Here is a 16041-nt window from a genome sequence, read left to right as displayed (position 1 = left end):
TAAATGCCATTGCTGAAGTCTTCAAATGTAACAGCAGAAAATGTAGAATGCAAGCTCCAAGCCCCCAAGCTCCTCCTCCGAAGAGCAATGAGCATGTATACAAGTTTTCTATGGATGCCCTCCTTCACAAAACATAACAGCGGGATGTTTACCTCTCCTTTCCATCCCATTGGGATCTATCCTGAGTAAATGCAGCTGCCAGCCATGGGCATTCATAGGAAAGCGAGTTGGAAACTAAAAATGATTTTTTGAGGAGTACAAGCTGCTGCTGAGAATACAGCAGCCAAGAAAAAAGGACCAAATTAATAGCTTTTAATTGTATCACAAAGATAGACATAATCATTAAAGTGACAGTAAACTCAGTAGATAAATCCAAAAATGTATTCAAGTACCTTAACTATTAAGTACAATGTATCTTATTTGTGTATCACTCGGTTGTAGATCCTCAAATCATCTCTGAGATGGTGCTGACACTGTCCTTCCTTCTGGAGGGTGACTACTTTTGTTCCCCATGGTTCCTGTGTGTGATGTAAAGTAGCCACCGCTCCAAGCTCACTCCTGTGATGGACTACAATCTCACGTTTAGTTTACTAATTTGTATTGAGCTTGTAGTCCATCATGGGAGTGAGCTTGGACCGGTGACTACTTCACAACACACACAGAGACCATGGGGAACAAAAGTAGCCACCCTCCAGAAGGAAGGACAGTGTCAGCACCAATTCAGAGATTATTTGAGGATCTACAGCTGAGTGATACACAAATAAGATACATTTTTGTTAATAGTTAAGGTTCTTGAATGTATTTTTAGGGTTTAACTCCAGAGTTTAATGTCACTTTAATCTGTGTGTAATTACTTAACATTTGTGTTCTTATTTTAGTACATTAAACAGAAATGTATAGAAAAGCATCTGGGTTGCTTCTTTCAACCAATAAGATGAAAGAAGTCAGATCCTTGCTGAAATTTTTTCCCAGTCCATGTAAGAAAGAATCTGATTTTCTTGCTGGTGACAACGCAGATTCTTCAGGTTCTAAAATCACGCCTGGGCCTGTTAGCAGTCTAATAGCCCTCTCCGCTTTGTATTATCCAAGCTCTGCATCTCCTCGTTGTTTCTAGAGCTGTTACAAATAAGAAATTGTGATTCTCCTCCGGACGTACATGCATGAGGGACGCTAAAGAGCCGTATTTATTTTCCCCTATTTCACCTTGTGTACAGTCTGGTCTGTGACACCGATGGTGATTATGTCATTATTTTACTCTGGGGGTCTTTGGCTCATCTGCGCCACTGATGTACATCTTCTTTGTTGCGCTGGCATACGTCCCGTATCGCCAATGCTTCATTAGCCTTAGTGACTGCCTCCTTGCCAGACAAAAATGCCCAAATCTGAGCTCCTTTTGTGCCTGCTTGTTCATTTAGTCATCTTTGCATTTCTTGTGCTTTTTTATCTCCTTGAATTTCTAAAGAGCAGATGTCTGCATGCCTCCCTCTCGCCCGTATCTCCCGAGTCACATAGGGAGAAGAAAATGACTCTTTAACCCCTGTGGGACCGCACTGACCGAAAATGACCTTTAGCCTGGATCTTACCCCTTGCCGGCTTCAAAGAAAAAAAATAAAAAATAGCGTGGGTACATTGTAATATTTTATACCAGTTGTACTCCAACATTTACATTCATAGTTACTAAAGTGTTTTCATTATCTGGGGAATCTTATTGCTTAGTGGCTGTTTGAAGCCTATTTTTATGGCATTGCAGGAAATAGATTTTGGTTTCAAGTTTACAGACAGTTCGGTGGAGAAAAGAATAAAATGATTGTAGATTTAAGCCATAAATTGATGATAATTAGTTTGCTATACCCAGGGGCATAACCACAGATCATGGGGCCCCATAGCCAAAATTTTATGGGGTCCCCCAGCAACCTCCCTACTGTCAATGATATTAAGGTCAGGTAGCAGGATAGCTTCTTGCATAGTCGTCCCCCCCCCCCCTGTACATCTGATTTCAGTTTTTCTTGATTATGTCAGTATCAGCAGCAACTTCTACAATCCTTTTTGGGGCCCCTTTCCACCCCCAGGCCCTATAGCATCTGCATGGGCCGCTATGGCTATTGTTATGCCACTGGCTATAGGACTGTGTGCCATAAACAATTGTCATGTTTTTCTTTTCTATGAAATACGGTTTTTACTGTTGTTTTATCCTTCTTTGTGTCTCAGTGCTGCTGGTCTCCTCCACCCTGTTTCAGCCACTTCCTGTCTACATGCATGCGCTCCAGTATTGCTGCAGTAGATGGATTAGCTTGCTCACAGGGATCATAGTAGTCCATGCCTGCCCATGGCTGAGATGTAGTGATCTCCAGAGGTGCATGTGACAGAGTGACAACATGGGAGCACAATTGGGAGACTGATGTCACTCCTAACAGGAAGTGCCTGGACAAAGATTTTCATGGCAGGATCACCAGTGATTTTTTTAATGACTGCTGCAGATTTAAAGTTTGAACAAAACATTTGGAATTATATTTCCATGTTAAAGTGTACGTGAGATTTTAGTGATTGGGTTTACAAAAACTTTGATTTGAACCAGAATAGGTAGTTGGATAGTAATTGCAGGTTCACAAAAGTTAGCTGAACTCCGGCCTTCCCTTCAGTCTTGCACGGTTGTACCAGCTCCTCTCCGTGGACTGAAGTTGCTTTCTCTGATCACACTGCACACTGTGAGCTTCTCACATTGTGCATTAGAAGTTGCAGCAACTCAGATAGAGCTCACTTTGTTTCCTGGCTGGAGAGCATCCAGCATCATCTAGCTCGTTCTTCTGCAGCCTTACTGTGCCTGGCCCGCCCCTTTTATTAAATCAATGGCAAAATTTTGTATGGGGTCCTGTGATTTCTAGTTGCGCCCCTTGCAGAGCCCACTTGAGATCCCACACAGTCCACCTGAGAGTGGCCCTGCAGAGCCAATCATAGACTCTTTATGGTGTGCTCTGCAGGGTCTCAGGTGGGATGGTCACACCCCTGCACACCTCTTACCTGTCAGCCCCGATGCGCTGTAAGCCTTCTCCACCGCTGAGCCCCGCCTGCTCCTCGGTCGCTGTTGGGCACCGTCTACTCCTCCTCCACCGCCGTCGGGCTCCGCCTCCTCCTCTGCTGCCACCGGGCTCCAGACCTCTCCACCGCAGCTGTTGGCTGTCACTGACCCAGCAGCGGTTGTGAGGAAGAACAAACCGCTGTACCGATCACTGAAAGTGATCGGAACAGCGCCGCGTTCCTCCTCACAGCTGCCAGTGACAGCCAGCAGCCTGCTATGCCATACCCAGACAGCAAGCATGGCATCAGGAGGACCCCTTTGTTCCTCATCCTGGCTGGGCCCCCCTATGCCCCGGGCCCCATAGTTGCCGCCTGGGTCGCTATAGCGATAGTTCTGCCGCTGTGAGGCAGAGTGCTGTGATGCTTTCAGGAAGCAATGTACAGCACCCTGCCAGCCATTCCCACCAGCCATGATCTGCGCGCATTGCATACAGAATCACTGGATCAAAAATAGGGTATGTAAAGCAAACAGAAAGGTATTATTTCAATAATTTCATTAGACAGAACTGGTACAAGAAGTTATCAGCTCCCAAGGCTTCTTGCAGCCCCAATAGGTATTATTTGTACTTATCAAACAGATGTATTAAAAAACACTTTTTACGGTGTATTCAAAAGACTCAAATGAAGCAAATAAGTGAAGTGGGTTGTTTGAGCTAACATACCCTTAAATATAAAGTCATAACTTTATTTATGATGGATTGTCCATTGTTGTTCCCTCTGTAATGTCTCACTGACAGCTTGTGTCCCCAACTCACTTCTACAGACCCTTGCTTCTTCCTCAATGGACCTTCTCCTTCTCCAATATCCTATTGGTGTAAACATTTACACCCTTGGTCGTCTATGGGCACCCTAACTAAAAATGCATTTTGTGTCTCTTCTCTTTGCTATTTAGCAAGATCAATTAATTATTCAAATCATTGGAAAAAAAAGAGACTGTACACCATTTTGCTAAAAATTAACAGAACTGCTGAACATTTTTTATGATAAGATATAAAATGGCCTCTGTTCGGACACTAGAGGAAGGCTCTGCCTCTTTTATTTACTCCTCTGACAGATGGTCATGGAGCCGGACTCTCCAGTGAGACTGAAGACCATCAACAGTCCTAATTTCAGGACTGTTTTGTAGCGCCAACAAAAATTGTCCAGTGTGATTCTTTATCAGTTTCTTGGCTCCATGCTGGAGGTCTTGCCTCAATTTCACAATTAGGGATTTTTTGCTCACAAAAAAAATGGAAAAAAACCTCCCAAAACACATCTTATCTTTCTGAAGTTTGTTTGCCCAGCTTTGTAGTGAGTGTAAGCAAAACATGTGAAGGCCACATAGCTTTCAAACCTTAGTTGCAACACACTGACCCCTGTAGAAACCGACTTTATCTGGAAGAGAAAAGTCAGTTCTGTTTGACAAAGTGGCTCCCTGGCTAGTGTTTATCTAGAAGCTGAAATCCAGCTTGTGCTGTATTGATTTTGTTAAACTAATGTCCGAAAGAATGCTACTGGATTTGGACAGCAGCCGTTAATTGTGTATGGAGGCTTTGTTAGTATTGTCCCATAGATCCCATAGAAGGAAAGCAAAAATATTTCTTAAAGCTAAACTCCAGTATGAAGCTTGTAAGACGTCCAATCCTTTCTCTCCTCATGCACCATCCATACACATTTCTGTTTTAAAGTCAATTTCCTCAGTGGCCAGAAAAGTCACCAAAAGCAGATGACTTACTTGCTAACACCAGGCAGTGGGAGGGGGGTTCTATGAGACGCCATAGGTAACATCCGACTCGCAGAACTACAGGTCCCAAGAGATTAGTGGTTCTGCGGGCTATCAAAAAAACGTGGTCTTGCATGGGCAGAAAAGACAAACCTGATGCGCAGACCGGATCCACACCCTACAGGCAGTGCTGACTTATAGCACAATGGAACCCTTGGTTTCATGAAAATCAGCTACATGCATTCCAGGTGTATCAAAACAAAAGGTGTGCAAAGTCTTACCCACAGAGTGGAAAAGCCTGTCCTCTGCCAGCTTGATGCAGCGAATGACCATGTGGAAGCAGTGGTCTCTCAGCAGAGGTTGACCCATCCCCTGCTGAGTCACAGCCAGAGATGTCCAATCAGCATGGAGCTTGAACTTTGCTAGTTGCATAGATATAGTCTGACTCCGCAGGGGCTGGCTGGACCTCTGCAGACATCACTGCTTTCCCAGAGGAAGCTGTTGTCCGGGGACAGTCTTTTTTTTAAACTTTGGATGTAGTAGCTTTAGAAAGAAAACACACAGCCACACATTGCATTTAGCTGATTTTAAGATGAAAGTTCAATAAGACTTTGAGGAATAAATCACATTTCTTAGCTGATGGCTGATTACAGATAATATGGCCACAGATACCAGGGTGTGAGGAGCAGAGGCAGAAAACTCTGATGATGATCTTACTGCTGTTACCCTTGAAAGATATCTGGGGGCAGTATGTTCGCAGTGACTTACCCCCTTAGAGTAGAACTCCGGGCAGTTAAAACATTAACCCTTGCAGTGGGGCTACTCCCTGCCCTGTGATGATGTCACGGGTCATTAGACCGCCTTAGCTCGGGGGAAGAGGGGGCTGCAGGGACCAGTCTAGCAGTCAAGGGGAACCGAGTTTCAGGTGAGTATATCTTTTTTATTTTAGACCCTAGACCAAAATGAGGATGTAATCCTTGTAGTGTGTGGATAGCCCTACTGCAAGGGTTAATTTTGTAACTCTGCCCGGAGTTCTTTATTAAAGTACAGCTGTCATGAGAGAATAATATAAGCTGCTGTTGCTGATCACTTCTTTTGAGAATGTTAATTTAGCTTTTGTGCTGATGCGTTGACTTCCAACTGTTATGTTGCTCCTCAAGCTTGATCAAACCATTGTCAGCAACATGAATTCATAAAATAATCATGTCTGAAGTCCAGTTCTTCCCTGTCTACCAGGTGCACAGTTAAACATAAAGCAAATTGGAGGTGAGACATTCTGTAGTGTTATTGCTATGAGAAGGAGAGAATCCCTGGAAAGTCTTTAGGTGTGCCTGTACTCTGCACATCCCCATAAATACAAATACTATATCTACCTCTAGGTTTAATAATATCTGTAGATATCTTATTCAGCCATCAACCTGTCATTTTGACTCGTTACGGTTGTTTCCTTCAAAACGTCTTGGTAGATTGTAAGACCTCAGGGGCAGGACCCTCCTTACCATCTTGTCTTGAATTGTATTGTAATTATAATGTCTTCCCTATATTGTAAAGCGCTGCGCAAGCTGTTGGCGCTATATAAATCCTGTATAATAATAAGAAGAAGAAGAACAGCAGAAGAAAGGAAAGATAAAATGTTGTTGGCTAGGTTTGATCTCATATATTAATATATCTTCACTATTTTAATATATTTTTAAAGTGACCCCTCACCTGTTTAATAGACCAGCCAGATCCAAGTTATGTCCAAGTGAAGACAGCATATGCCAATGTGTCAGGAGATAGATTTCTCCTCCATCAATATTGACAGGACAAACAGTAGGAGGTAACAGAGTTTGCTCAGAGGAATCATGTGCACACAAGGGTGAATGAATCCTCGGTAAAGTACTTGAACTGTTTGTCTTCTTTTTCTCAGGTATCAAATGAACGCAATACGGTTATTTTTCCCTTTCACCTTTGATATTTGGGTTTCTTTAGGAAACCGAAGTTTAATGTGCAGAGTAGACGAACCTGCTGAAGGGCATCAAACCTGAAAAAAAAAAAAGAACTGCAAAGTATTCACAAACATCTATGTGATACAGTTTGTTGTTTTACCTGCAGTGAACTTAAAATATTTGATGTTTTCTTAACCATCCTCCCGACAGTCCCAATTTTAATGGGATCGTCCTGATGTTTGAAGCCTAAAGGGGACAGGCTCACCCCAAAGTGGGCATCGTGCAAATAAGGGCATATCAGGGCAGAACTTAAAGTGTTTGTGAAGGTTCTCATTCATCCAGGTATGTCTGCAAAAAATAAATCAAAGCAACAGGACTTGCTGTTTTTTTCTTGAAGACACTTCACTGGTCGTCTGACTAGCTTTCTCAAATCAGAATGAAAAAGCTGAATGGAGAAATCTAGCTGGATGACCAGCAAAACATCATCATGAAAAATACAATAGGTCCAGTTGTCCCTATTTTTGCAGACAAAACTTCAAAGGGGTTCATTTATAAAAGTTCCACCTGTTGTATAGCCAGGCCGATGGCATTGGCACTGCAATAGCACCCCTAGATGGCCCGGACAAGTAAAGGAAATTCAGGCAACTTTTAAAAATGAACCCTAAAGTGTATATAATGTCTAAACATTATTATTATTATTATACAGGATTTATATAGCGCCAACAGTTTGCGCAGCGCTTTACAACATATTTGTTTTTAGTTACAGATAGCTGTCTGTGTTCCTGATGGGGAGATTCACTCTCTCTATGTGCCCTGGTACCATTGTCACTGGAACAAAAAGTACAGTATAGTGAAAATCCAAGATTTTAAGTAGTCACCAGAAATGGAATGTAGGCAACATTTTCCAGTGGGCAACCTTGTTCTAGTGGCTACTGTCTAAGAAGTGATTTGCCCCATGTTGGAGAGATTTCTTCTCACTTCCTGTTGTGTCTGAAGGACAGGAAGTAAAAGGAAGGTTAAATAGCCACTGATAAAAGTAGCCATTGTCCAATCACTAGATTTGTTACCGGCCCAGTGGGCAGTATTCACCTACAGACGTATGGCGGCTTATGCACACAGCCATATGAAAATATGGCAACTAGCTCCTGCGTGAAAGGAGGAGGGTTAACGTGAGTCAGTACCTGAGAAAGTATCAAAGTCAAAGTCACTATTATTCCAGCAAATCAAATATACTGTATGTCCGCCATTTCCAATAACACCGTCAGGGCAGATGTTCCATTATTCTTATATTTTGAATTCTTCTATTTTATCCAACCCAACAAAACCAACAAAGACTCTTTGAGTTCCCGTTCACACCTATGTGTTTTGTTGCTCAAAGCTAAGGATGACAAAACGCCCAAGACAAGCAATTCTATTCATTTCTATGGCCACTGTTCACACCTGAGTGTTTTGTCGCAAGCGGAAAAACTCCTGTCGCTGGAAAAAAGTACATGAGCTACTTTTGGGCAGATTACAGCGTTTTGGATCCATAGACTTCAATGGGAAATTTTGTGCGACGAAACATGTAACAAATTCTGTAGGAATCCCACTGCACTCCTTACCGGTATGCCCCTTATAAGTGGATGCTGAAGTGACTGCGGATTGTGTCGCAGAGTCCAAACAAAACTGCAGTATGTCACCAGCATACCAAAATCATGTGTCTTTATTGCCGTGAACACCTTGTCAAACAGCAGGCAATGTTTCAGGGCCACTTAGGGTCCCTTCATCAGGCACAGTAGGCGCAACAAAATGCATCACAAAACACTCAGGTGTGAATATGGGCCATAGAAATAACTGTGATTCCTTGTCTTGAGCGTTTTGTCGTGCTTAGCTTTGAGCAACAAAACACTTACAGTAGGTGTGAATGGGGCTTCAATTAAGTTGTAAGCAGCATAAGCGCTGTGGGTGATCTCACACAGACGACCTGCGATCTACAAAAATAAAGTTTAAAAAAATATATAAACGAAAGAAATTAACATTTTATAATTAATTGCGAAAGAGGCTGCAGTGGCCCCAGACGGCCGACTCTCCCCCGGGCTTTAAACTGTCCGAGACGATAGCAAAGTACTTCTCTCTTTTTTTGGGTGAATCAGGGCTATAAAAACCCCATCTGAAATATTCATGGAGAATCGTCTGAGAAGCAGTTTGTGTTTTATTTACTGCACAAGAGAATGGCCTCAGTGGATTAGTTCTACAATACCCGGAACAAAAGAGCGACAGCTGATCCATGTGATGTTAGGAGGTGACAAAACAGTTAAAGTATGCTGCTGGCTACAGGCAAGCAGTCAGCAGATGCAGACAAAAGGATTTGTGACAAGAATAACTCTCTCTCCAAGCCGAGCAGTCAAGAGTATCCAAAATACCAATACCCTTTTCTCCTTGACATTGTCTTCTCCTTACTGTCAGCACTGTATTGCCCTTTTATAGTAAAGAGACCAATAACTCGCAGTTTCCGGCTAACAGCCTCTGGATGCCTCACCAGATAGTCCAGCCCAATGTCCTGTCCATCTATTTAAAGGGGTATATATTTATATTTAATAATACAAATTTAAAAATTATCTTTCTAATCCAATCGGTGGCCATCTCCCTGTTATGGGGCCATTGTCATCACAGTTGGTGCACAGAACTGCCCCAGAAAGTGTAATTTCCTGTTCATTGGCTCCCTTCGCCGAACCCAGCAGTTTTGTTCCTAAAGCTGTGCTTCGCTGTTAGAATTTGTTCTGATTCTTAGGAATCAGGTGAAATTCTTAAAATGGGTGGCCATGTCGACTTGACCAAATTTGATCACTGAATTAGTCAAAGGAGTCAATTCACTTCAGCTCTACAGTGACTGTAGCTATTCAGCCACAGTCACTGTTCATGTATTCTATCAGCGGCAGGCGCCTGCTGTCTGAATGCAATAGCCACAGCTTAAGACCCGTCCATCCATTCAGTTTAACGTGGATGTAGGAATCTGTTAGATTGTGTATGTTGAATGGCAAACTTAACTACAAAGCTGACTATAGCAGGAAGAAAGGAAGTGAGCGGAATCTGTCTGTTGCAGTATAAGAAGGTGTCACTGTGCAATGAAGTTTGCTCATGTCCAAAGGACTGCTTTATTTTCTCAATAAAGGGGAGTTACACTTTAAAGCAGGAGTGGGCAAAATCCAGCCCTCCAGTTGTAGTGAAATCTCGAATCCCATCATGCATTTGCCTCTGGGAGTCATGCCTGTGGCTGTCATAGTCTTGCCCACCCCTGCATTAAAGGGTACCTTTGGGGATAGGCATATGTTTGCTGCCTTGCTGACTTGCATCATGGTCCTGAGCTGCCATTCTAGTCCTGGCTAAATTACTTTGTGATATGTCGCTGACATGTTTGTAGTACAGGAGGTCTTACTTCACCGGCTGCATGCTTGTTTCTGGTTTGTAACAAGTGGCGTCACTAGCCCGGTGCCGGGGGTGCGGCTCGCACCCAAGTGACACAATTGGAGGGGTGACAACAAAATGACTCACAGTCTCTGAAAAGTCGGACACTCAGTCATAGACTCAGTGCCCGACAGTTGCTCGAGAGAGGAGGGGACCCGGCTGCATACCTTATCTCACTGGATGAATGTACCCTCCTCTCTCTGCCGACGTCCATCACCAAGATGGCCGCCGGCATGTAATAGCGCGTGACGTTGTGTGTGCGCAATGGCGTCACTGTGGGGTGTCACCCGGTACCTGCTCCAGGTGACACCCTGCCTCGGGACGCCCCTGTTCGTAACTCACATATAAACCATTGCAATAAGATAAAAGCGTATTTATTTATTTTATATAAAAACTTATTTATGTATCTAGCTGCAACATGCTGGCTACAAAGAGCTAAAAGAAAGACTTGTACGGCCCCCACCTGCTATCCCTAATAAGGAATTACAGATTTTTTAAATCTGTAATGGAGGCAGTAAAAGTGTATCAATTAGAGGTATTTATTACCTCTTATACAGATCATAATACTTCCCCGGGCAATGCCTTTCTCTTTAGAAGTACTGTGGCATCTATAATCAGGCATCATCTGGGGTCAGCCTCTACTTCCTGGACTCAGATGCCGCCTTTAAATGCCACAATCATGTTAATCCTAAAGCCTGTGCAATTTTCAGCTGTGTTCAAAAATTTCTGGCACACATTAGCCCCCCGTTGAGTGATCACTGGGGGAGAGGAGACTGAAGAAATTCTTCCTCCTGCATGCAGCAGACTGACATTTTTTCAGCCTAAACAAAGTCATTGGATTAGAGCTCAAGGACTGCTTTGATAAAGGATGATATGATGATGAAAAGCTATAAATAGAATAACAATACTGCTGATACAGTATATTGTAACATGTCAAGAGTTTATTCATGCAGACTGAAAGGTCAACTTTAATGAGATGCGGCACAGTATGGTGTCTTTGTATGACTGTGGTTGGGCTATTAGATGGTAGGCTCTTCTAGGGAGGGACTTAGCATCGTGTCTTGATTTGTATTGTAACTGTAATGTCTTCCTATTGTAAAGCGCTGGGCAAACTGTCGGCACTATATAAATCCTGTATAATAATAATAACGATGATGATTAAACATGAAAAGTGCAGCTGAATATGATTGAATAAAACACCACTGAAGGGTTAAAATCCTGCTTCTGGGTCCTCCTCGGCCGGTGAGGAGGCAATGCGTCCATGGCGAGGCATGAGGCTTGTCGATCTAAGAGATAATACCCAGTCCACTCCAAACAATGCCCACGTTATTCGATCGTACCAAAGTGTGGGTAGCGGAGTGCAAACGAGTTGGCGTTCGTTTTACAAGTGTTCAAAAAAGCGCTGGTGCTTCTTTGGAAAACAGGAGAGGCCGCCTTCCGTTTAACCTTTTGTAATTCCCTGTCTATTCTTTGTGACATTCATTCAGCTGCCAAGAGCGCTTGGCAAGACTGGGGCAGCGCACGCGTTTCAGTGACCGCTAACCTTGGTATGTCCTGACACTTATGATGAGTATCTGCAGGACACAGAAGGCAGCCAGGCTGCTATGTCAGGCTTTTATTATGGACTGCAGATGCTGGGGACAGTCAGTTTAATAAAACAAATCAGCCTTGAAGGTAAGGCAATGGGGAAGGAGGAGGAGGAAAGAGGGGAATCTTGCGCTGCATGACTACAACAATGCTAAATGCAACAGGAAAGATTTAAAGGGCCACTGTAGCAGAAATATTGTATGGGGTTAAGATCTGCAATTGAATTATTCAGAATACAAATTCCTATTTTAATGTCACATGCGTTTATTTATATTCTTCTCCATCTTTATACGCAAGCTGTCCAGCGAAAGTGACAGTTACAGGGGTTGGCACCAACCATTACACTGACAAAGGCGCTTGCGTCAATCAGGTTTTATTCATGTGCTTTAAACCTTTATTTCCAAAACTGCTGCTGTAACTGCTTAAAAGAGAACTAAAGCCAAACCAAAGGAGTATATTTACTAATGTCCTCCTGTGACCCAAAGTCAGCATCTGGCGGGCTACTGCCCCCTATTTGCTGAGAGTGCAGAGCCGCGCTGCAGCCGGGAAAGGCCCTGACAATACTGTCGGGACACACCCCGCTACCTGATTGACAGCTGGCTTTGCTTCTCTAGAGCCAGGGTCAGCTGTGCCCACCCCATCCCCTGCCTGTCCCTCCAATGAGTGCTGGAAGGACAGAGAGACTGACTGACAGTCACCGCTCTCCGCAGGGGGAAGCCGTGAGCTGAGCGATCAGCAGTTCGTGATCACTCAGTTCTCGATCTATAGAATGGACATTTTACAGCTGCAGTGACACACACCGGCTCTAAGTGTTGGGAAGGTACATTATACTCTTCCAATACTTCTCCTTTAAAAATGGAATTAGGTTTTAATAAGATTGCTGATTACTTAAATTCCATCTAAATCTAGCCATACACATTTTTCTTTTTTTGTTCAGCCTGCTCGATTCCCCTATCCATGCTAAACAGCGCGGATGGAGGAATCTCCCCTGCTGGCTATTGTATTCTGCCAGCTGGTATCCTCAAACATTTAACGCAGTTGTTTGGCTGCAGTCACTGTTCAGCCAACAATTTTTCTTCAATCAAAGTTCGTTGAGCTGTGTGGTGCGGGCACGGTCAGCCACAGTTAGAATTTTTGGCAGATTTTGCAAGAATTAGACTTAATTCTAACAGCGTATGGCCAGCTGAAGACTACCTTGTCCACAGGGTGACAACGCTGCTTTGTACTCTGTGCTGCACATCAAACAGTGTTGTAACCCTGTTAAGCTTTGTTATAGCCCTATTTACTTTCATGGGTGCGTTCAGCAACCAGCACTGCCTTTTTAAACACAACACACCAAGTTAAATTTGCTGCCCTGTGAAATGAAGCATTGTGGTGATAGCAATGTATATTGACCAAGCAGCCTCCATGTTAAATTGTAGGAAGCAAGGAGAAGGGTGAAACTGCGGATCAAACACCTTTACAGCGCATGTAAACTTAAAAAAAATGGAAAGGGGCAGAAGAACTCAGCAAGAACATGAAAGGAAACTTTATATAGCGTGTGTACAGGGCCCCATACACAGGCCATTCATTAGACCTGGCATATATCTGAAACTCAGCCATGGCTGGGACTTGTTCAGTCCTGGAAAAGCTTTGGCTCAGCTATACAAACTTCATACTGCCTGAGCAATCTGGACAAAATGGACAAGTCTCTGAACACCCTCCTCCTCATTAACTGCCCAAAGTTTTTATACCAAGTTGCAAAATGTAGCTGAGGTGGCAGAACGCGGCACATTTCTCTGACCACAGTTGCCCTCCAGAGTCTGTCACTTTATAGCCACTTGTTTAAGGAGTCCCACAGACCTGTATGGAACATTAGCTGTAAGCCAGTTTGAATGTTAAATATTCATATATAATGGCCAGTCATAAGTTGCTCAATACTAAAGTCTGCTTCTACCGTGCTGAATTCCTTGCATAAAACCTCTCTGCGTCTTATTCTCATTTTGCCAATAGATATGAGTGAAATTGAGTTTTCACTTTTGCTAAATGTTGCCAAAATCACTTATTTTATTTGTATAAGCCACATCAGCAACCTGGCTGTACTCATTCGATGTCTATAGTATATCCTCTGAGCTCATGTCCACAGAGAAGGAGTGCTGCATGTGTGTGTGTGTGTGGGGGTCTGCTGGCGGGACTCCTGTCCTTTTGAATGCGTGCCACTCTCGCCAGATACCCGGCATGGTCATTAGGCAAGACCAGGTGCTGGATTATGGTACTTCTGTTAAAGGAGGCCTGCAGTGCTCAGGCTGAAACCAAACATAATAAATGAACTACCAAAATATAGCCAACTCAATGGTCCAGCAGCTTGCATGAGAATATACAGTGTAACCAACATTTAGTCCCTCTTAGGTATATAAGCTCATATATTGGTTTGAGGGAGAGCTCTTGCTGTTGTAAGTAAAATTGCTAGAATCCCTTACTGATAGCTTTGTGTAATGGTAAGAGTTCTTCATTATCGGTTGACCATTTTCCCCCCAATATGTTGCTCACCATTCTGGTGATCAGCTGTCCCCTTTCCACCTCCTCCCAGCAACATCCAACAGACTTTACCCTGAAAGAGAAAAGAAGAGAGCCCACAGATTCTTCAGAGTGTGTGTGGGTTGGTGACAATCACATCATGGGGTCACTTCATTATTCTGTGGCCCTATTTTCAGCATTGAATGCAATTTTTAGCCCAATACAAATGACCTTGGATGGCCACTTTTGTGCTACACAAAATATTATAAAAATAAGCATGTATTGCAAGACGAGGGATTGCAAACCTTCATGCCAATCTGTCATCATTTGCCTCCCTCAGTAAAAACAAAACACACAAATGCTGCCTTTAGAAACCCCCTGTGCATTTTGGAAGGAACACAAATGACCTCAGGCAGCCATTTTGTGCAAGGCCTTAACAGACAGGCCATAGACAATGACAGGAACATTCTTGCCAAGATCTCTAGCCTTCACCAGCTTAAGTTCGTTCCCTATTCTTTTACAAAGACGGCCATTTGTCATTAAAATCTGCCTATAAATAGCCTCCCTTAAAACGCAGATGACAATGGATGCGTCTGCCATAATTAGAATGTGCAGGTGTCTGCTAAGCCTTCTCCTTGCTAGGAAGATCGCTCTCAATCCCCCCCTCTTTGAAGAACCAGGGACTTGAAACTATAAACTTTATTAATACCATTGTCTCCTTGTTTCAGCAGGTTCCGGAGAGATTCCTGGAAGTGGCTCAGATCACGTTACGAGAGTTTTTCAATGCCATTATCGCAGGCAAAGACGTTGATCCTTCCTGGAAGAAGGCCATCTACAAGGTCATCTGCAAACTGGACAGCGAGGTCCCTGACATATTTCGCTCCCCAAACTGCCTCCAGGAGCTTCTCCACGAATAAACAGAAAAGAGAAAATTCCACGGCTGGTTTTGAATGTACAAAAGTGACTTTGTACCCCCCACCCTTCTCTTTTTCCTTGAGAGCCCCTCCTCTATTTCAGAGTGTGTGTGAGTGGTTTAAGCTGTGCATCTATAATACCCCCTGACATATAAACTATGTATTACATTTTATTTATATTCTTTATTAATTATAAGCATGGGGCTAGCTGTTATATGTCACCCCCCTTCACTAAACGATTTATCGAGCTCCCTGTTAAATAGAGTATGGAGAGATGAGATTGACATGTAAATAGCATTTTAGGGCATTTTAACCCGATACATGGAAGATTATTATATGTATGAGCTATTATTATTGTCCGTCTGTGGTTTTCAGATCTGCTTTTACTTCTTTTTTTTTGCAGGGAAAAAAAAAACAGCTAGTATGGCAAGTTTATGGGGAAGGTCATGTTAAAGTGTACCTGTCATTCACACACTGTGGAGGCCATTTTTTGGAGGTATCTATCATTCGATGCCTCAAATCTATGATGTCAGAAGTTCCCAGTGAACTGTTACATCACAGCCCCATTTTAGGTCATAAGGAGATGATTTGCGGTAACTCTTAGGCTGGCCATACACGTCAGAACATTTGATATAGCCTAAAGAGACTTGACGAATACCTGTAGTTCAATTTTGGAAATGGCTGGAATTTCTCAAACTGTTTCACTTTTGGAACTTCATTAGTTTTTTTTTAAAAAAAAAAAAAAAATTCCATCCTGCTTATTTAGTTTTTATCCTCACTGCTGTTAGAAATGATTGTCGATTTGACCCCGACAACTACTTAAAAAAAAACAAAATTACTTTTTTTTCAAATGAAATTCTACTGGTGTATGGTCAGCTTTAGCATCCAGTCACAT

At 43.0% G+C, this 16041-nt stretch overlaps 1 protein-coding gene across 1 annotated transcript in view; it reads left to right on the top strand.

Moving 5' to 3' along the window:
- Positions 1-15632, top strand: part of PROX1 (prospero homeobox 1) — a 79635-nt gene extending 64003 nt beyond the window's left edge. The window contains exon 5 of the mRNA XM_018552621.1: positions 14964-15632. Coding sequence (XP_018408123.1) covers positions 14964-15149 — 186 coding nt within the window. The 3' untranslated portion in view covers positions 15150-15632. The remainder of the gene's footprint in view (positions 1-14963) is intronic.
- Positions 15633-16041: the final 409 nt, after the last annotated feature.

The sequence above is a fragment of the Nanorana parkeri genome, unplaced genomic scaffold, assembly GCF_000935625.1.
Source record: "Nanorana parkeri isolate BGI_ZX_2015 unplaced genomic scaffold, ASM93562v1 scaffold1, whole genome shotgun sequence".
NCBI lineage: Eukaryota > Metazoa > Chordata > Amphibia > Anura > Dicroglossidae > Nanorana > Nanorana parkeri.
Note: the sequence above shows the minus strand (reverse complement) of the source record. Positions and strands in the feature narration are given on the sequence as shown.